Source organism: Orycteropus afer, unplaced genomic scaffold (genome assembly GCF_000298275.1).
Source record: "Orycteropus afer afer isolate SDZICR_OR568_19922 unplaced genomic scaffold, OryAfe1.0 scaffold00313, whole genome shotgun sequence".
In the NCBI taxonomy this organism is placed as follows: Eukaryota; Metazoa; Chordata; class Mammalia; order Tubulidentata; family Orycteropodidae; genus Orycteropus; species Orycteropus afer.
In genome coordinates this window covers 2,733,799-2,755,198 of record NW_006921900.1, presented here as the reverse complement: position 1 = coordinate 2,755,198, position 21,400 = coordinate 2,733,799, and the positions used below count along the sequence as shown (strand labels likewise).

General features: G+C 48.3%; 1 protein-coding gene across 1 annotated transcript in view; it reads left to right on the top strand.

The window, feature by feature from the left end:
- The first annotated feature begins 1,338 nt into the window (after positions 1–1,338).
- Positions 1,339–21,400, top strand: part of ACSBG1 (acyl-CoA synthetase bubblegum family member 1) — a 58,255-nt gene continuing 38,193 nt past the window's right edge. The window contains exons 1-3 of the mRNA XM_042782428.1: positions 1,339–1,391; positions 5,464–5,562; positions 6,655–6,755. Of these exons, the coding sequence (XP_042638362.1) occupies positions 1,339–1,391; positions 5,464–5,562; positions 6,655–6,755 (253 nt within the window). The remainder of the gene's footprint in view (positions 1,392–5,463; positions 5,563–6,654; positions 6,756–21,400) is intronic.

The following is a 21,400-nucleotide window of genomic DNA, read 5'->3' as shown; positions in this document are numbered from 1 at the left end:
TTGAACCACCAGCCTTCTGGTTAGCAGTCAAGTGTCTTAGGCACTATGCTACCAGAGCTCCCAGGTGTGTGCTAAGTGGAATGTAAAGGACAGAGCCTTCTCACTCATCCCCAGGGGCCCAAAGCTGGCTCCCGAGTGGAGGGCCCAGTGAAAGGAGGAGTGTCTTCTGTGGAGTGTCTGCCAAGGATGACAAACAACAATCTACCTTTCCAACCCGCACCAGCAGGTCCTTCTCCTGCCTTCTGCCCCTTTTATATAAGTCATGCAGTTGGGCAGATGAGGCCAGTGTCATGTGGGTGAGAGGTACCTTGGGGCCACACCTCTCTGGCAACCCCAGGGCATGCTGGGGCAGGTCCCCACCCATGCCCAGCCCCACTGTCTCATCAACGAGAACCTGGGGCACCCCCAGTGGCTGGCTCCCACATTCACAATGCTTTAGCTGTGGGAGCAAAGAGGATGCTGAGCCCCACACCTGCAGGCCAGAAGAAGGACGGGGAGGACTCCAAGGCATCCAGACCCTAAGCACACACTCTGCTGTGAGTTCCCTAAGGGGTCTGTGGTCTGGGAATGGGAAATGAGGAAAGAGCTGTCAGAGACCTAATCTTTGAGGTGAGGTAGTCCCTGCAGAGTGAAAAGAGGTGAGGGGAGTAGGGTCTACAAGAAGGACAATGGAGAGATCAGTGTGGAATCAACCTTGCAGAAAATGGTGCTGCTGTTGGGATCATCCTTCTGTGCAAGAGGGATTGGCAGTGTAGCTAGGACCTGGGGTTCAGAAGAGGTGCTGCTTTGCTCTGTTTGGGATTTTTAGGATATGGGGAATGCTTAGTCAATTCCTACACTGAGAACATGCTCTAGCAATCTGTGAGAACAGTTCTCCTTTTGAACATCCCCTGAACAGAGATGAGTGAGAACAAGAATGAGTGACAGTGGAGTACTGAATGGTGGTCAGGGGTCTTTGCCAAGGAGCAGTCTCGAAATGTAGTGTATTTGCTTATCTCAGGGAAAAACTAGGCCTGAGGAATAGAGACCTGAGGGCCCAGGGAGCCACTCCCTTGTGTTGTAAGTTGTTCTCAGTCCCAGTGTGGGTTTAGGACGCAATAAATTGCACTCAGGTCCCAGCCCCAGGAGCCATGACCAGGAAGGAGGGCAATTGCCCCTTGCTCAGTGACTCCCTGGGGCTGTGACTCATGCTGTGTCTCTGTTACAGGCTGGTTTGGTGGAGCTGCGCCTCTCTGGGCCATCGCAGCTCTCCTGAGGGACAATGTGACACATTATCTGAGCTTTTGAGGTTCTTCTTTCCTGGGTGAGCGCGAGGGGTGCAGCCGTCCCACAGGTACCATGCCAGAGGTGCTGCTGCTCAGGTCTGCCAGCTCCATCATCCTGAGGACCGCGTAAGGCACCGGGATCCTGTCCTTCTTCCCAAATCCCAGCCCCTTCCTGACCCCCAGGGAGAGTACCAGGGCTTGGTACCACAGCTTGACCCCAGACTTGGGTCTGCAGATTTTTATCCCACTTAGCCCCTTTCCCAACCTCCCCAAAGAACCTTGCTTCTTCTTCTTACTCCCTGAAGACCCATGAGACTCTCCAGTAATAATGATGAAAGCTAACTATGTACTAAGCACTTTTCGTGTGTCATCTAATCCTCACAATAGCCATAGGTTGTAGGCAAAGATTCAGAGAAGTACAGTGACATGCCCAAGGTCACACAGCTAGTAAAGTGAGTTGGACCCAGGCAGGCAAACTCTGGTAAACGTCAATGTTATGTTCTTTCAAGAACGCATTAGTTGATGACTTCTAGTATAAGTTACAGCCTTTTCATTTTGCTCATCTTAGGTATCTTGGACTGAGCAGTAGGGCCTTTATTGTATTTTTCCTGATAAATACACATACTGGCCACTCTTTATCATCCCTTTTTCTTGAAGAGTAAAACCTTTGAAGCAGGCAAGTCAGCATCAGGTTATTAAAGTTGTGACCCATTTTGAGTAATTTTTCTGTATTGAGTCTGTGGATTATGATGACTTGCAATATATTGTTCTCTTTCAAGCCAATAAAAGTTTAATTGTTATTTAATACTGGTTTAGGAAATTTAAGGTCTTCTGAATCACAGTAGCTTTATCGTCAAAAACAGCTTTATGATATTGCCAAAATAATGACAAGAAACCTACTCATTACATTGTTAAACTTAAAAAAAAAAAAAAAAAGCATTAGTTGAAAACCTACTGCATACAATCAGTGACCTGACTGCTGAGGGTTAAATGAGGAGAAAGGGCAACAGAAATAAATAGGCGATAAGTCCCTGTCCTTGAAGGGCCCAAAGGCAAAATGAGGGCTCCCCTTGACTGCACATACATGGAGAAAACTTGACTAGGGTTAGTTCTAATCAACATCTATTGGGCTCCAAATATATGCCTCAAGAATACTCGTGGTTGGAGGATAGAAGTGAATCAGGCATGATCCCTACTCTCAAGGAACTTCCCAAGCCATGTGTGATTTTCAAAGCCCAAGCCTTATTATCTAAGGGTCACAAGATGAGACGGTTTGGGAAGTAATCAAGGAGGGCTTCCTGAAGGAGGACTTGAAGATGGTATGGTAGGCTTTGTCTTTAAACTAATTTCCATCCACTTCTCTAGCAAGATAGTGTTATAGAAGGAGGGGTTAAGAAAGGACTAAGCACTTAAAAGCTGGTTAAGAAAAAGGGAGAGTGCAGACCCCCTTCGACTGCTCCGCCTACCCTACCTCACACATGGCCTGTTGAGTGTTTCCTCTGGTGGCGTAGTGCCTAAGGCATTTGACTCCTAACCAGAAGACTGGCAGTTCAAACCCACTAGCCACTCCTTGGAAGAAAATTTGGGCAATCTACTTCTGTAGAGATACTGCCTCGTAAGGGGTCACTATGAGTTGAATCCGACTCGATGGCAGTGAGTTTTTGAGTTTTGATGCTGCTCAGTAGATACTAAAGCAGTTTTTCTATGAAAGGAATGTCAAGCAATGTGCTTACAGTATGAGTTGGAGGTGAGAACAGATGTTTGGCCTCATCAAGGTAAAAGGGGGCCGCCCTTTTAGGAGCTCTTCCACCTGTGAATTAGGAAAACAGACAGGTACAAGTCAGCTTCCCCTGGTTGGTTCCCCACCCTTATTTTCATTCTATTATGTCCGATGACTTACACCTCTGGTACTGTAGCCAAATTCCAGAATATTAAATTCAGGAGGAGTATAACTTCCTAGCGTGACAGGAATAATACGTTAATCATCTTTGACAAGCTCATTATGATCACGATGACAATAGTAGCACCTCACCTGTTGGGGTCACTTACCAGCTACCTGTCCTCTTTGGAATAGCAGCAAGAATCAGGAGGGACCCAAAGTGCTTTTGAGAAGTCAAAACAGGGAGTAATGTCTGCCACCACCCCCCACCCCATGAAAAACAAAACAAAACTTACGTACTTTCCTTTGAGGAAAATATCACAGGTTCCTTTTTGGAATCCAAAACTCGAAACCCAAACTCACACACACACACTCACTGCTGATCCGACTCATAGCAACCCCTCTTTGGGTTTCCGAGGCAGTACCACTACAGCAGTAGATTGCCCCATCTTCCTTCTGAGGAGCGGCTGGTGGGTCTGAACCACCAGCCTTCTGGTTAGCAGTCAAATACCTTAGGCACTACACCACCAGAGCTCCTAAAACCAAACTCATTTGGTGTCAAATCAATTCCAACACATAGCAATCCTATAGGCAGAGTAGAACTGCCTCATAGGGTTTCCAAGGCTGTAAGTCTTTATGGAAGCAGACTGCCTCACCTTTCTCTTGTAGAGTAGGTGGTGGGTCCAAACCACCGACCTTTCAGTTACCAGCCAAGAGCTTTAACCACTGCACCGCCAGAGCTCTTTTTGGAACCCACCTCCTCTGATTTAACCTACAATTCCACCCAGCTTGATTATCTAGCTAGCTTGGTTATCATGTTTCTAAGTGTGCCCCTAAAAGAAACTTCAATTTAGGAGGAAGATGAGCTGCTAGAGGCCAGCACACTGGTTAACTGTCAAGTGCCTTAGGCACTACACTACCAGAGCTCCTAGGCAAAAGTATAGCATCACCTTAACCTATTGCTATTGAGTTTATTCCAATTCATAGTGACCCTATAGGACAGAACAGAAGTGCCCCACAGAGTTTCTAAGGCTGTAATCTTTATGGAAGCAGTTTGCCTCATCTTTCTACTACAGAGCAACTGGTGGGTTCAAACAGCCAATCTTTTGGTTAGCAGTTGAGCGCTTAACCACTGCACCAACAAGGATGTTTGGCATCACCTTACAGGGATTAAGTCTCAAAGGCTCTAGCAAGTGGAAGGGCAAGCTTCACTTATTTGGAAAATTAGGTCTTAGCTCAGTTTGACATTCTCATCATCAGACACCCAACATTCTTTACACACAGGACATAGAGAGTTGAAAAGCCCTGCTGGGAGCCATGTCCAAGAATAAATGAGGCATCCCTGTCACACTGAGTACTGGCTGAGGGCCAGGGTCCTCCCTCTCATTGAAAGGAGGAAGAAAGACAGAAAAAGGGAGCTGAGTGATCACAGTGTCTGAGCAATACAAGACTTCCTCTCGCAGTGACACCCTAGAAAAGGCCCCTGCAAGGGACAAGGAGCTTCAAACAGCATCACTCTTCCTATAAACAGAAGGTTCTGATCATGATGTATACGCTTTGCTCTGGGCTTCCCTTGGTGGCTGGCTTTTCATTTAGTCTTTGTTTCTAGTTTACAGAAATTTTATGAGGTAGGGGAAAAGCTGCCTGTACCTTTTGATGGTGAAGATTTAAAAACAGACTTGTCTGTGAGGAAGCAATTAAGATTGTGGGTGATTACAGCCAGTGACTGCCTTGGCTAATTTGGAGGTGGCTGGTCAGCTGGTGATTTCAAAGGCTGGTCAGCTTTAAGCACTGAGTTTGTCTTGTGGTTGGAGTTCCTTCTCTGATAACACAGGCCAAGATGGAGCTAGATCCAGAAGGACATAGTCCCCCTCCTTTGCAGTGGGGACTCCCCTGACAATCTCAGAGTGAGACACTGAGCCTTATTGTGTGTGTGTGTATGTGTGTGTGTGTGTCTTCTCTCAGCTGTCCAGCAATTGCCTGAGCCCAGAGCTCAGGGGTCATTTAGTAGCATTACAAGCTAGTAATGGCAGCAACCAAAGATCCAAAGTCAGCAGGACAAGCTCCATGACCTTTGGAACCCTCTGCTTCCCTCTGCCTGGCACAGTAGGCCTCACCCCAGAAGCATGCTTTGTCATCTTTTCAGTCCTTCCAGCAACTTCTCCAGAGCAAGTTGCCATAGCAACAGAAGGACTGCTCCAGCCCTGTGCTCCCAAGGTTCCCAAGAAAGGGACCAGCTCAGCCCCACACTTATCCCCCTTTCCCCACCCGCTTCCTTGCATAACGTCCTGATGTTTTTTACTTTAAAACCAATCTCAGGTCCTTAAGCAGACTGGTGCCATGTGGGCCTGGGTGTGTTCGCAAACTTAGTTTGAACCTGCATAACCAAAAAGGAGTAAAGCCGGATGTGAGAAGCAGGTAACTGGCCTGGTTTCCTGGGGACTGGGCAGGGATGGGGCTAGCTAGCCTCACCCTGACAGACTGCACTCCCTGGAGCCAGGATCCTGGGCTCAGGGCTGCCATGACCAGCTGCACAGGTTGGGCACTGCTCAACTCCAGGGGGCTCAGTTACATAGTTGGTGAAATGTGTCCTGGAGTTGTATAAGGCTTCAGCCCTGCTCAGTCTTGAGGTGTGCACCAACACCCACCCTTTCATCCACTCAGGGGCAACAGTCTGGCCAGTTGAACCCTGAAGAGGAATGGTGCCAAGGAGCAGAGGGGCCAAGTTAATAAAGAGGGCCAGTAACCCCTTTGTTTACAGGCCACCAAGCCTGGGAGGCAGAAGGGATTTGGGCCAGGGGTAAAGGCAGATGATACTGAACCACAAGATTTCCTGGTCCCAGTCTGTATTCTCCATGGAGTGAGCAGACATGAGGGACAGGGAGGGAAGGCACCAACAGGAGGGAAGAGCCTCACTTGGGGGCCTACTTAAGACCTCTGAGAGACCTAGAAACACCCTCAGTCCCATTCTGAGTTTCTAAGCATGGTTGTTCTCAATGCCTGAGCTCTGATGGGTATGGGGTGAGGATAAGTGGCTCTTTCCTCAACTCTGAATGTCTGTATTTTACTGAGGCAATGCTTAGAGCCCTTTGGTGTCTAAGCTCAACCACTTTGTTGTCCAGATGGGGACACTGAGGCCCAGAGAGAGGCATGAAGTTGCCCACAGTCACACAGCAAATGAGCAGAGCAGGACTTGATATTTCTTACTGAGCTCCCAGTAGGGATCCATGGCTCTGCCTTAGAACCTATAGGAAAGGCTAGAGAGAGGACAGGTTAGGACTCCACCCAGAGAATTAAGGGACTTTGCTTTACTTTAGCCCCTGCAACTACTGAGGTCTTTGTCCCCTGATCCCAGCTGGGACCTCTTCTGTGAATGGTCCCAGAAGCCTGCAGCAAACAATTCTACCAGTGTCATCCCTCAGGAGGTGCTAAGATGTATGCCAGGCCAGAACCCAGGAGCTCAGGCCAATCCACCAGGTTCTAACAAATGCTTTCTTCCTCCCCTGCCAGCTCTCTGACTGACAGGAAGACCCTCTCCAAAGAGTCCCTGAGCCATGTTCTTGAGCACTCGTCCCAAGAGATGGCAAAGGATACCCAGCTGGATTATCCAGGTGAGCCTGCTGGGAGGCTGCTGGGATGGGGTGGGCAGGACTGGAGAGCGCAAATGTACTGGTATGGTGGGAAGGGCTGCAGAGAGACTACAAATCCAGGTAGAAACAGCTGAAAGGCCACAGACCAAGACTATGAGAGAGGGGCAAGTGGAAGTCCACTGATTTCCATGTGTCCAGGGACTCCACCAAGCCAGTTCCTTCATTGTTGTTGTCACCACCACTGCCACCGGCACTGATGTCATCAGGGTCAGAATGATGGAAGATAGTGGAGGAAGATTTCTTCTTAAGGACATACCAAAAAGTACCAAACCAACTCACTGCTGTCCAGTCGGATCTGACTCCTAGTGACCCCTCCTTGGATTTCTGAGGCAGTATCACTATGGAGGGAGCTCTGGTAGCATAGTGCCTAAGGCACTTGACTGCTAACCAGAAGGCTGGTGGTTCAAACCCACCAGCCACTCCTCAGAAGGAAGATGGGGCAATCTACTTCTGTAGTGATACTGCCTCGGAAACCCAAGGAGGGTCTCTATGAGTCGGGTCTGACTCGACAGCACATAACAACAACAACAACATCACTACAGAAGTAGATTGCCCAATCTTCCTTCTGAGGAGTGGCTGGTAGGTTTGAACTGCCAGCCTTCTGGTTAGCGGTCAAATGCCTTAGGCACTGCACCACCAGAGCTCCTTCTTCAGGACATAGGAAAGCGATACTCACAGGAAGGAGGTTGTTGTTGTCAGGTGCTGTCGAGTTGTCTCCAACTCATAGTGACCTTATGCACAGCAGAATGAAACACCACCTGGTCCTGAGCCAGCGCCATGATTCTTGCTATACTTGAGCCCATCGCCGCTGCTACCGTGTCAATCTATCTCATTGAGGGTCTTCCTCTCTTTCGTCGACCCTCCACCTTATCAAGCATGACATCCTTCTCCAGGAATGGTCCCTTCTGACAACATGACCAAAGTATGTGAGATGAAGTCTGGCCATTCTCATCTCCAAGGAGCATTCTGGCTGCACTTCCTCCAGGAGAGACCTGTTAGTTCTTTTAGCAGTCCATGGTACTTTCAGCATTCTTTGCCAACACCACAGCTCAAAAGCATCAATTCTTCTTTGGTCTTCCTTATTCATTGTCCAGCTCTCACATGCATATGAGGTGATTGAAAATACCATGGCTTGTGTCAAGCGCACCTCAGTCCTCAAGGAGACATCTTTGCCAGGGAGGAGGTAGAGGGTGGGATATTACATGGTGGGGAATGTAACCAGTGTCACAAAGTGAAATGTGTATGTGACCCGTTGAATGTAAAATGAATCTGCTTTGTAAAATTTCACCCAAATCACAAGGGAAGGAGCAAGGCCAGAGATATGGAGACAGCTAGAACCTCATCCAGATAAGCAATGTCTTGGGGGTTTTAGCCTGGGAAACTGGAGGGAGGGCCAGGCAAGTGGAGGCTGGCAGCATTTATTTTGGGGGCTTGCAAAGGCATGTGCTCTTTGATAATGATATTGACCCTCAGATAATTGCACCTTAACTGAGAGAGAGTTAGCATTTACCCTAAAGAGTTATCAAAAATAATAATAATGCAGCTTTTGTTCATTTTTATTGGTTGTACAACAATATTGTAGCAATGACAGAAGTTAAAAAAAAAAAGAAAGGAACAAAAAGTTCTCAGTGCCCAGAGTCACTGCCTCCTATGTCGGTGCTGTCCTTGGGACCGTACATTGTTGCCACCTTGTCTCTGGCCTGTCTCATCTCTGAGGACAGAGAACTTCCCCCATGCTGTTGTTCTTCCCCATTGTGAATTTCCCAGTTGCAGACTCCTCCTCAGAGTAGACACGCTGTGATCCCCGTAACTGCCCCCACCCCTTGGCCATTTGGGTGGAAGCTAGGTAGAGAAGATGATGAGTAGGCTGTTGGGAGGTAGTGTTTGAGGAGTACCAGCCAGATAGTTCATAGAATGTCCTTCAGTTTGGTTTTGCCTACTGTTTTCCTTATGGCTAGGTATGGATTGTGGGTTTGGGAAGGTCCCTGGGTGATGCAAACTGTACTCAACTACTCACATAAAGGTTGGCAGTTCGAACCCACCCAGTGGTGCCATAGAAGAAAGACCTAAAAATCAGCTTCTGTGAAGATTACAGCCAGTTCTACTCTGTAACACATGGGGTTGCTATGAGTCAAAATTGACATGATGGTTTGGTTTGGATGGTTTGGGGGAGTAGATGGTAGAGTCTGAAGTGGGACTAAATGGAGAGGAAAGAGTTGGAGGAGGCCAGTTCTAGGGGTCCTTGAAATGGGCAGATGAGGAAGGCCAGGGCCAGGAGACAATACAAGGAGTCATTGGGCGTTTGCTCTAAATTTTCCTCACTCAGCTCTCTCCAGGCCCAGGGGTGGGCAGAGAAGAGCCTGGTATAAGGACATGGACAGAGTTAGTTCCGCTCTCCCTTGTCATAAGCATTGTCATGGGCTAGAGGGCAAGAGGCAGGGCAAAGGTCACTATACCCATTTTCAGTCAGGAAACTGAGGCATAAAAATCATTCAGTCAAGGCTCTGGGTGCTCAGTTGCCTGGGCCACCAGGCTTCTTGGAGACCAAGCTGCTTACCCCAGCTTCTCTCCTTCTGCCTTCAGACAGCTGCCCCTCTCCAAGTTGTCTCAAAGTGGCTTTGGAAGGAATGTGGCCTGAGGAGTCAGGAATGTGCTGTCCAGGGGTGAAGCTCCTTCTCATACCCCTCCTCAGAGATAAAGGAGAAGAAATTAGATGAAGAAGAGGGCCTACTGGTTTCTGAGGGGAAGGATTTTCAAGGTACCACAGAGGGACCAGCTAGGCCCAGGCAGACTTCCACTTGCTGTGTCACCATGGGCCAGTCTCATCAGCTTTCTCAGATTTTTAACCCCTTCTCTGCTGTGTTCAAAGAACAGGTGTCAGAACCGGAGGGCTTGTGCACAATGAAGCCCTGAAGCAGGGGAAGACCTGAGCGTGGGCAATAGCATTGGAAGTACTTGTGATTCAAGGGGCAGGACGGGAGGGAACATGAGAGAAGCTCTGTGTCCCCTGGAGCCCCAGAAAAGCCTCTGGAAGGAACAAGTCATCCCCAGCCCAGTAGGCTTCAATTGTTTAACCTGCTTGGCTGTCATCTGACAACCCTGCAGCGGTGGCACTCAGAATAGACAGGTTTTAAACAGGTTAGGGGGCAAGGAAAGCCCTGGAGTGGCACAAACAGTTTATGTGCTTGATTACTAAAGAAAGGTTGGAGGAGCCTCAGAAGAAAGACCTATTGTTCTATTTCCATTAAATCAGCCACTGAGAACTCTAAGGTTCTACTCTGGCACGCACGGCATCTTCACGAGTCAGACACAACTTGACAGCAACTGGTTAGGTTAGGTTAAATGAGCAGGGTACAGAACCACAGAGAGGGTCTCATCAGAGGGGTCAGAAACAGGGGTGTCTGGGCATCCAAGGACTGTGGTACACTGGATTTAATGGAGGGGTAGAGAAGGGGTAGGCAACTGTGGAGGAGGTGGCAAGGCCACCACTGTCTTATTTATCAGGACTTTGGGAAGCTGGGCTTAGACAACCAGGCTGGATGTGAGCTGGAACCATGTAGGGTAAGGTGGGACTCTCTCCTTCTGGCCATTCTGTGTGTGGAGCTGGGCTGCTAGGGGTGCTGAGATGAACATGCCTTCAGTTAGGGGGCAGACAGCTCTGTGGCACAGAGTCAGGCCAAGGAGGAAAGTCCTGCTATTTGAGGACCAGAGGGCTTCCTAGCTGATGAGCACACCAGTTGGCCTCAGAACCTTCAGTCTGCTCTGGGCCTAGGTCCAGTGGTCTGCTCTTGATTATAAGGTTGTTGTTGTTAAGTGCCGTCGAGTCGTTTCCGACTCATAGCGACCCCATGCACAGCAGAACGAAACACTGCCCGATCCCTCACCAGCCCCACAATCCCTGCTATACTCGAGCCCATCATCGCAGCCACTGTATCAATCCATCTCGTTGAAGGCCTCCCCCTCTTTCGTCGACCCTCCACCCTACCAAGCATGACATCCTTCTCCAGGGAATGGTCCCTTCACAATTGTGGGGTGGCTAAAGGAGCCTCCTGGCACCACTGATACCAACAGGAACCCAGAGCAGGTATCCTTTAGAGGCCCTGGCTTTGCCCAGAGCATTGCCAACCAGGCCTCAAGAGCATGCACAGGCTTTATGTGGGCCGTGATCTGCCCAGCTCCCTCTCATGTGGCCCTCAGTGTCCCTATAGAGGGAGCTTTCTGGGATAGAGCTGCAGTAAGATCCAGATTCAGCATGGGTTGCATGCCCACTGTATGCCAGCCCTTGAGCTGGACCTTAGAATCCTTAATCTTGTTGACTCTCAAGCAGCCCCAGAAGCCATGGACTTTAGACTCCATATGAGAGAAGAGACTGGGGTGGCCACTTGTTGTCAGGGGTCATGAAGCTGCCCCTTCACAAAGTACTTTTCCTAAGATTGAGAGAAGTTAATGCTCCACGTTAAACACTGTTGTGGGAGGAAGGTTGTAGTATTATGAGTGGGGTAAGAGCATCCTCTCCCCACACAGCTATTCCCTGAAAAGGAAACTTTCCTTGAACTTAGCATGTGCTAGGCTCTGTGCTAAGGGCTACTACTATTTTATCTTCACAGTAGCCTTGTGGGGTAGGCATTTCTATCTTTCCCATTGGATGGAGGAAACCAAGCTCCAAAAGGTGAAGTAATTTTCTGAGTCACAAATCTTGTAAAAGGAGGAATCCTTCACTGGCCACACTGCCCCTTTGAGGCCCAGACAGCATTGTGCCAGCCCCTGCCTCAACCCCACCTAACTGCTGAACTGGCAGCACCTCTGATGCTACTGGAGTTTTGTCGCCAGGTACCAGGGTTCACCTGAGAACCTCAGAAGCTGCTGGGCCCCCTTTTTTAGTTCCCAAGAAGCTTGGAGGCCCCCAAAGTCTAGTCTTCAGGCTTGGCACTGAGCTGCCCAGATGGCTGTGCTCCCAGGGGCAGCTACCCTCCTCCCCAGCATGGCCACAGAGCTGCTATTCTGACCTCCGCACAAAGGCAGCCTTATGCCTGGCCTGGGGACACATTTTTTTCTAGCCCTTTCTAGGTGGAGCATGAACCCCAGCTAGAGAAGGGCAGCTTCAAGACTAGGGGGAAGGGAAGGAAATCCAGGGAAAGCAGGCCCTGGGGATGGAGCTAGTTGGGGGGTGCTGGCCAAGACCTGTTCCCCACCCCCACTGTGCCTGTTGGTAGGTGCTGCCAAGTCAGCTCCGACTCATAGTGACCCTATGTACAACAGAACACAACACTGCCCGGTCCTGCACCATCCTCACAGATCTTGCTATGCTTGAGCCCATCATTGCAGCCACTGTGTCAATCCGTCTCATTGAGGGTCCTCCCCACTGTGCTTAAGAAATGTCAAAACCACTGGGAAGCTCTTGGCTCCAGATTGGGAGGCTGGGTGCTCAGCCTAGTTTGGCCTCCACTTTGATGAGGACAATGGATCTTCTGGGCCTCCTATGTCCCTCACTTTCTATCCTTCCTAAATGTTCCAAGGATGTGACAAGATAGAGCTATGAGTAGGGAAGCTAGAAAAGAGAGTGATAGGACCGCTGGCCTCAGGGAGCTCACAGCCTAAGGCTGGAAGAAGGAAGAGGCCCGAGGGACATTGGAAGGCACTTCAGCCTCCTGTGGGGAGTGGGTTTGGAGGTAGGCCAGAGATTAGAGGAAATTAATGTAAGTGGCTCAGAATGGCCTTGGTTCTTCACCTATGAAATGGGAACTGGTATAATCCAGGGCCTGCAGCCAAAAACAGTGTAGACTCTGGGGGGGTCCTTGTAGAAAACTTTTCTTCATCAAAATGTTCAGTCCTGCCAAGGCACAAGTGTCTATCAGGCCCATCTCTGTCCCCAAGGTGCTGACCACCTATCTTTGCAAGACTCATCCCCAACATGGTGTGAGAAGTGCATCCGGCAGTGGGGCTGTGTGCCTGCAGGTAGAAAGAAGCAGAGTTCAACAGGGCTGAGAAGTCTCAGGGGCTTCCTGGAGGAAAGGCACTCCCATAAGCTGGGTCCCTGGCCAGAACCCCAGTGACCGAGGTGCATCCCTGCCAGTGCTTGGGCATTGCTGCCAATAGGGACCTCAGACACTGCTTGGGTGTCCTCTACTTGGATATGACTAGTCCCTCCCCAAGGCCTTGACTGTGAGAGGGCATCTTTTCCCTGGTGGCTCCAGGCTGGAATAATCAGATTCCCTCTCCCAGATCTCTCCTCTGTAGTAGGTGGACCCAGCCAGGGTATCCTGTGTATCCTGAGCACTCTCACCACAAGGCTGGGGAAAACCCATCGCCCATCCTGCCACCCTACTCATCCAGGCTTGTACAAGTGGAATCCTTGGGGAGCAGGATAAAAAGACCAAAACAATGGCCATGAAGGGGCTAATAGAGATCATTTTGCTCATCTAAGTTGTAACTGGAGCTCTGGTAGCATAGTGGCTAAAGCACTTGACTGCTAACCAGAAGGCTGGCGGTTCAAACCCACCAGCCACTCCTCGGAAGGAAGTTTGGGCAATCCTACTTCCGTAGTGATACTGCCTCGGAAACCCAAGGAGGGGTCACTATGAGTCAGGGCCGACTCGACGACACATAACATAATAACAATAAATTGTAACTGAGGCGGGGAAACTGAGACTCTATGGCAGTGGCCAGAGCTCAGGGCTCCTGGCCGTCAGGTGAGAAGGCTGGTGAGTGGCCATGACTGCCAGGAGGCCTCAGGTACAAGGAGGCTAAAATCACTGGCATTTTGGCAGGTACACTCTATCTGCCTATCTCCTGACTGACTGTTTTGTCACAAGCCTTGTCCTTATCTCATGTCATGTCCTGAGGCCACTGTGACCTCTTCCTCTGATGTATCCCCAAAAGCAACTGACTTGCAGCTGATGAGGTCTAGAGATCCTCATCAAAGTGTCCCTGTGTGCAGAGAAGAGCCCTCCTAAACCTGATCCCAAACTGGTCTTTGAGGGAGGGGGCTATAGGGTCTGGATGCCGTTCTTGGAAAGAAATTGTCTGAGAATCACCTTTCCCTCAGGTCCAGTGTATCTCTCCCTCTGAACAATAAGCTCTATTCCTACAGCCCGTTCCCACAGACTACAGAAAGCACCATGGGCCTCCCTCTCTGCTCTTGTGTTTTTCTCCTTCCCAGCTAATTGAGAGTGACTTCCTCTGTTGTTCAGATTCCTTTCTCTCAGAGCCCCAGAGAACACAGCTCCCAGCCTGCCAAGCAGCTCCCAGCATAATGGGATTGATTGATAAGAGACAGGCAAGGGTCAGGCATAATGGGATTGATTGATAAGAGACAGGCAAGGGTCAGGCCAAAACTAGTGGCAACATGAGGGGGAGGAGTAGGGTAACAGAGAGGCAGCAGAAAGTGCAAGCTAGGCCTTGGGAAAGCCCACCCCGGGGATTCAGTTGACAGGGTCACTGTCCTGGAGGGCAACTTGGTAGTGTTTGGGTGAGATTGTTGGTTGCTGGCTGTAGGTTGCACCGCAAGCTTAATTGCCTTTCCGGGCCTTGGGGACCTTGTCAAGTGATTGAGAACATCACTGGGTCCTGGCTATGTTCTTGTTCTTGCAGCAGCAATCTTGGTTGGGCCATAAGAAGGATTTGATGGCTATGCTCTGGTGGAGCTTCCTTTGGTGTCTGGAGAGGAGACAGCTTTAAGGGGCTGGCAGCTCATCCTGATTTCTTAAGTCTCTCCTATCATCCTAAGGAGCCTTAGTGACACAATAATTAAGTGCTAGGTTACTAACCAAAAGATTGGTGGTTCAAACCCACCAGCAGCTCCATGGGAGAAAAGACCTGGTGATACATTCGCATAAAGATTAAAACAAAAACAAAACTAAACGAAAACACTGCCACCAAGGTAACCTTATAGCCCCAAAGGGTCTCAAAGGCTGTAAATCTTTATGGAAGCAGACTGCCTCATCTGTCTCCAACTGAGAAGCTGGTGGGTTTGAATTGCTGACCTTTCGGTTAGCAGCTAAGTGGTTTAACCACTGTACCACCAAAGTCCCTCCCATAAAAATTACAGCCCAGGAAACCCTATGTGGCTGTTCCACTCTGTCACATGGGGTCACTATGCAGCAGAATCTACTCAACGGCACCTAACAACAACAACTCTTAGTTCCTAACAAGGAACTAACGCCAGACAGACAGGCTGAGAGATGAACACAGCAGATTTGGGCCTACTCACAATGCCTCCCTCCTGCTTGGTTCTGAGCAGTCCGTGTGGCAGAGGGCCCGACACCCGGGTACTAGTCTTTTCTATCCCCAATATCATACCCAGAAATAAACTGTGAATCCTCAGCCTACACCCCATTCACTGACCAACCCCCTAGCCACTGGGCACAAGACAGCTGCCAAGACTGGCTGAGGTCTTGTGCCCGCTCTGCTCCTAATTTGCTGTGAACTTGACCATTCCTGCTCCCACTGCGACTCAGTTTTCTCATCTATAAAGGGACCCTCTACCTCGAAAACACTATGCATGATAATTCCTTGCCCCCACTTCTTATGTATGCCCCATCTGGCTGAGGTTGCAGCCTATATTCCTGCTGGAGCTAGAAGCATCATGCGGTTAATTTAATCTATTCCTTTGGCAAGCATTTACTGCAAGTCCAGTGTCTAATGTCTGCACCAGAAGCTCTGCATCTAGTCAGAAAGGATAGAAAGAGATTTCTTGAGTATCCCCAATGAGCTAAGACTTTTAATAACAGTAATATGGCAATACATATCTTTTCTGTTGTGTCTATTTGACTGCTAACCAGAAGGCTGGTGGTTCAAACCCATCAGCCACTCCTCGGAAGGAAGGTTGGGCAATCTACTTCAGTAGTGATACCATGTCGGAAACCCAAGGAGGGGTCGCTATGAGTCGGGTCCTACTCCATGGCAGTGAGTTTGGTTTTTTGTTTTTGCTATGAATTTTATGTGATCTTTTATTTCTGCCTTTCTACACTCAATGTTATACTGTGATTCTTTCCTCATGTCATTAAATACACATTAAATATATTATTATTTATTATTTTTTTTCATTTTTACTGTGGCAAAATATGGTAACAAAGTGTTTGCCTTTTCAACCATTTTGACATGTACGATTCAGTGACATTAATTATGTTCACCATATCGTGCAGCCATCACCATTATTCATTTCTATTTTCTTCCATCATCTTTAACAGAAACTAAGTGCTCAGTAACCAATCCCCATTTCTTTTCTTCCCCTCACCCTGCATGAGTTGATTCCATTTCATGGCACCCCCATGTGTTACAAGAGTAGAACTGTAGCACTGGATTTTCGAGGCTATGACCTTTCAGGAAAAGATTGCCAGGCCTGTCTTCCAAAGTGCCTCTGGGTAAGTTCGAACCGCCAATCTTTTGGCTGGTAGTGAGCATTTCATCATTTTTGCCACCCACGGACCCACCTCTGGTAACCATTAATTAACTTTGGACTCTATGCAATTGCCTATTAAATATTTTTTTAATGGCTGCATTGGAATCCATGAGTTGGCTCTATCATAATAAATTTAATCAGTCCCCTGTTAGACATTTGGGTTGTTTCCAACCACCTTGCTAATAGAAACAGAGCTACAAAGAAAATCTGTCTCTGTGTTCTCTCTGTACATCTCTCTAATTGTTTCCCTTGTGTACTTCCTAGAAGTATATGATAACTGGATCAAAGCATTGGCCCTTGTTAAGCTTTTTGATAAATTGCCATATTCCCCTAGGAACTCACTGTCATTGAGTTGGATCCAACTCCTAGAGACCCCCTCCTTGAGTTTCCAAGGCAATATCACTATGGAAGTAGATTGCCCAATCTTCCTTCTGAGGAGTGGCTGGTGGGTTTGAACAGCCAGCCTTCTGGTTAGCAGTCAAATGCTTTAGGCATTACACCACCAGAGCTCCCTCCCCTAGGAAAGTTGTACCAATTCATGCTCTCACATTGCACAGTGTTCTTGCCAACCATGGATATTGTCTGTTTGGTCACACCTTTGTTGCCTTGGCTTCTTTCATTTGAGAGGAAGCCCAGGTAGGTAACTAGGTTGGGATGTGAGTTAAGATGGTTCCAGGGGTTGGGGTTATCCTGAGGACAGGTAGGGAAGGGAAGAAAGTAGTCAGTGGGGAAGGAGAGGAAATAAATAGGCCTTGAGGCTCTCTAAGGAGCTCGGTGGTATAGTGAATAAAGCACTTAGCGGCTAACCAGAAGGTCATTGGTACAAACCCACCAACTGCTCCATGGGAGAAAGATGAGACAATCAACTTCCGTAAAGATTTACAGCCTTGGAAACCCAATGGGGGTCACTACGAGTCAGAATAGACTTGATGGCAGTGAGTTTGGGTTTTTTTGGTCAAGACTCTCTACTCTGGTGATGCCACCATTGCTCAAACTCAGCTTCCCTCCCTCTCTTACTGCTACCACCTGCTGGTCTCACCTCACTTGTCTACCCTAATCTCTGCAAGTCACTTCCAAACTCAAGAGAGGCTGTGATTGTATCAGTTAGTTACCACCCACAAGACTGCTCTTACTAGGCAGTGTTTCTGCTCAGGCAACCTGCTGTGCCTCGGGCCAGGTCACGGAATGCTGGTTGCATACGTGTGGTTACAGAAGCCAGCACACTGGGGACAAAGGCATCTTCCTAATGCTCTGCTCAGGCACTTGGCACACCTTTGTTGTTAGTTGCTGTCTAGTCAGCTCCAGTTCATGGTGACCTTATGTACAACAGAAACAAACGTTGCCCAGGTCTTATACCATCTCCATGATCTTTAATATGTTTGAGCCCTTTGTGGCTTTTGTGTCAATCTATCTCATTGGGGGATTCCCTTGTTTTGCTGACCTTCTACTGTAGCAAACATGTCCTTTTCTAGAGATGAGTCTTTCCTGTAGATGGATCCAAAATAAGTGAGTTGAAGTCTCACCATCCCTGCTTCTAAGGAGCATTCTGGTTGTATTTTTTACATGACTGATTTGTTTGTTCTTCTGCCAGTCCACAGTATAGTCAATATTCTTCACCAACACCACAATATATATATTTTGTATATTGTGTACTGTGATGTCAGCATACCTAGCTGATAGCTAAAGCCTCCAAGCCCTGGCTTCCTGATTTGGTGTCCAAAACTTTTTACCTTTTCTGACAGAGATGGAAATCAGAAGAGGGAGCAGCCAGAGACAAGGCCCATAGGTGGGAATACATGTAGATGAGACTAGAGGTGATTAGGCATCCAGACTGGGAAGTTAGTCTGTCTTTCCCTCTCTCAAGGGCTCAAGCTCAAGGGAAAGGTTGGCAACTGACAGCAGAGGCTGAGGCCACTGAGCTGTGGTGGATCCAGGGTGCTGAGCAGGGCAGGGCCTCACTGGAGTGTCCTGGGGCTGGCTGTCAGGCATGCAAAATGGGGTTCAGTCTGGCAGGCTCCATTTGGACAGGCACTTACTGTGTGGGCCTCTCTCCATACTTGAGCGATATCATCAAGCCTCACAGAAGGTGAGGCATAGATGAAGGCTGGTCGCCTAGATACACAGGTGCCTGGTCCAGCTTCCTGGGATGGGATGGGAAGAGAGGCTAACTCGTTCTACTTCAAAGGCCTACTGGCCTCTGCTCTGGGCAAGATTCCTGCTGGTGCTCAGGACCCAGAGAGAGTCAGACTGCCTCAGGGGTCTGCCAGCCTGGTGGGAGAGGCAGACTCCACGATGACTGAAACCTGAGTTAATCTTCAGTGAGGATGGCATTTAGGCCTTGAAGTAAAGTAGTATATGGCTGTTGATTGAAGGGAAGGGCATTCTAAGCAGAGCAACAACATGGGCAAAGGCACAGAGGTAGAGAAGGAAGTTGTTGTTGTTGTTGTTGTTATGTGCCGTCGAGTCAGCCCTGACTCATAGCGACCCCTCCTTGGGTTTCCGAGGCAGTATCACTACGGAAGTAGGATTGCCCAACCTTCCTTCCGAGGAGTGGCTGGTGGGTTTGAACCGCCAGCCTTCTGGTTAGCAGTCAAGTGCCTTAGCCACTATGGAGAGTGATTGGAAGCTGGTCAGGCTGGCTGTAAGAACGGGTTTATGACGAGATTGGGAAAGGTACGTAAGCTCCTTTGGGAAGGCCTGCTTTTAGAGGCCTCAATGTGGACCTCACCCTATGGTCACTGGGAGCCATGAGAAGGTTTTTGTTTTGTTTTTTTAATTTTTATTGTGATTTGGGTGAAAGTTTACAGAGCAAATTCACTTTCCATACAGCAGCTCACATACACTTTGTCTCATGACATTGACTGCAGTTTCTCATAATGCAACAGCTCCCCTCCCACTTCCTCCCTCTTCCCTGTGTCCTTCCCTCCCATGCACTCCTGCCCCCTGAGCTTTCTCCCTGTGCATACATAGCCCTTCTATTCTCACATGATTGATCTCTCCAAGGACTGTATCTATCTAATGTAAATGTTCAGCTCATATGCTTGTCTTTTGTTTGGCTGTAAGCCACAGGAGTGGGTTTGAGTTCAGACCTGAACGGCAGCTAGGGACCATAGTCTCAGACCAGCAAACCTGGTCCCTTTTTTTTTTTTTAAATGATATTTGAGTTTCGTTCCACATTGTTCTCCTACTCTATTGAGGATCTCCTAAATAGATCCCACTCCAAGTGGTTGACAATGGTAGCCAGGCACCATCTAGTTCTTCTGGTCCCATGAGAAGCTTTTATACAGGTCTGAACTAGGGTTAGAAAGGTCTCTCTGGAGGCCTCAGGAATATAGGGAAAGGCCAATAGTCAGAGGGCCAAATTTCCCAAGGTCACTCAGCCTGAGCCTCAGGATTTGGATGGGTGGCATGATTTTCTTCAGTGGGGAAATGGTTGAGTAAATTATAGTACAGTAAATATAATACAGCCAAACAATGCAGTACTATGTAGCCCTTTCCCAGAGGAGATGAGGGTGTTTGGGGGTCTGCCTTGAACCTCACCATGAGAGGCAACATGCCTATTTGGAATAGCATTGAGTCAGACCATATGTGTTTAAATGCCAGCTATGCCACCTGCCAGTAGTTACCTACCCTCTCTGAATCTCATAGCTGTAAAATGAGGTCAAACACTTGCCTCAGTGGGTAGTTGGCATAAAATGAGATGATACACAAGCTTGCCTGGCACGTAGCAGATATTTGGTAAACAGAAGCTATGACAATTTTAATTCCTTTATGGGGAGAATGATCAGACACTCCTGGTTGCAGGGGGAGGGGTATAAGTCCCAGGCCCCTTCCCCACCAAGGTCTTCTGTTTCTGGCAGGGACAGGCTTCTGTGGTCCTGACTCAGCTGAGCCTATGGAGTGAATGCACAGAGGAAGGGCTGGCCCAGAGCCAGAGCCACTGGCCTTGTCACCCTTTCCAAAGGGTGTGAGGTCCTTCAGGGACTAGGGGTCTTGTCCCCATTGTGAAACTGCTGGGCTACCAGGAGACCGAACTGTCAGACCAGCCAACCTTCGTTCTGTTTCCCATTCCTTTTTTCCTCCTCCCAAGAAAGATTTGAGATGATTTAGCACACTTATAATTATTTAAACTATTAACACAAGAAAAAGACAGAACTATGTAGTTACTGGCAAAGGAGAAATTGGATGAAGAAACGCTGTCCAACATGTCCATCAAAATTTAAAGTGCTTTTTTTCTTCTGCTCTAGTAAACCTAAGTCTAGAAATTTATTCTTTGGAAAGTCTAGAATAAGGGTTGAAAGCTGGGAATAGTCTAAGGGTCCTTCAGTGGGGAAATGGTTGAGTAAATTATAATACAGCCACCAGTGGAGTACTATGCAGCTATACACACACACACACACACACACACACACAAAGCAGGAGACATAGTAATGTAACAGAAATTTTTAAATGGATGATTTGGTTAATGGCTATGCTTTATTTGATTCACATAGTATATTTTTAAAGTTTGAGCCAACATTTAAAAATCAGGTGATTACCCCCCTTTTTTTTATTGTAATTTGGATGAAAGTTTACAGAGCAAATTCACTTTCCATACAGCAGTTCACACACACGTTGTCTCATGACATTGACTACAATTTACCCCAATGCAACAGCTCCCCTCCCACTTCCTCCTGATAGTTACCTCTTCCCTGTGTCCATCCCTCTATGCACTCTTGCCCCCTGAACTGTCTCCCTGTGCATAAATAGCCCTTCTTTCTCTCATGATTGTTCTCTCCAAAGAGTGTGTCTACCTCAGGTACATGTTAAACCCATATGCCTGTTTTTTGTTTGGCTGGAAGCCACAGATGTGGGTTCAATTCCAGACCTGAAGGGCAGCAAGGGGCCATAGTCTCAGTGGTTCCACCAGGCTCTATCAGACCAGCAAACCTGGTCACTCTTCCCCCCTTTTTTTCCCCCAGATGACTTTGAGTTTTGTTCCACATTGTTCTCCCTCTCTATCCAGGATCTCCTACATAGATCACCCTCTGAGCGGTTGACAGTGGTAGCCAGGCACCGTCTAGTTCTTCTGGTCTCATGGTGTACCAGTCATGAGGACTAATTGTTTCCATGAACCTTTGGTTTTCTTCATTCTTCTTTGCTCTGGATGAGGAGAGACCCATTGTTGCATCTAGATGGCTGCTTGCAAGCTTTTAAGATCCCAGTC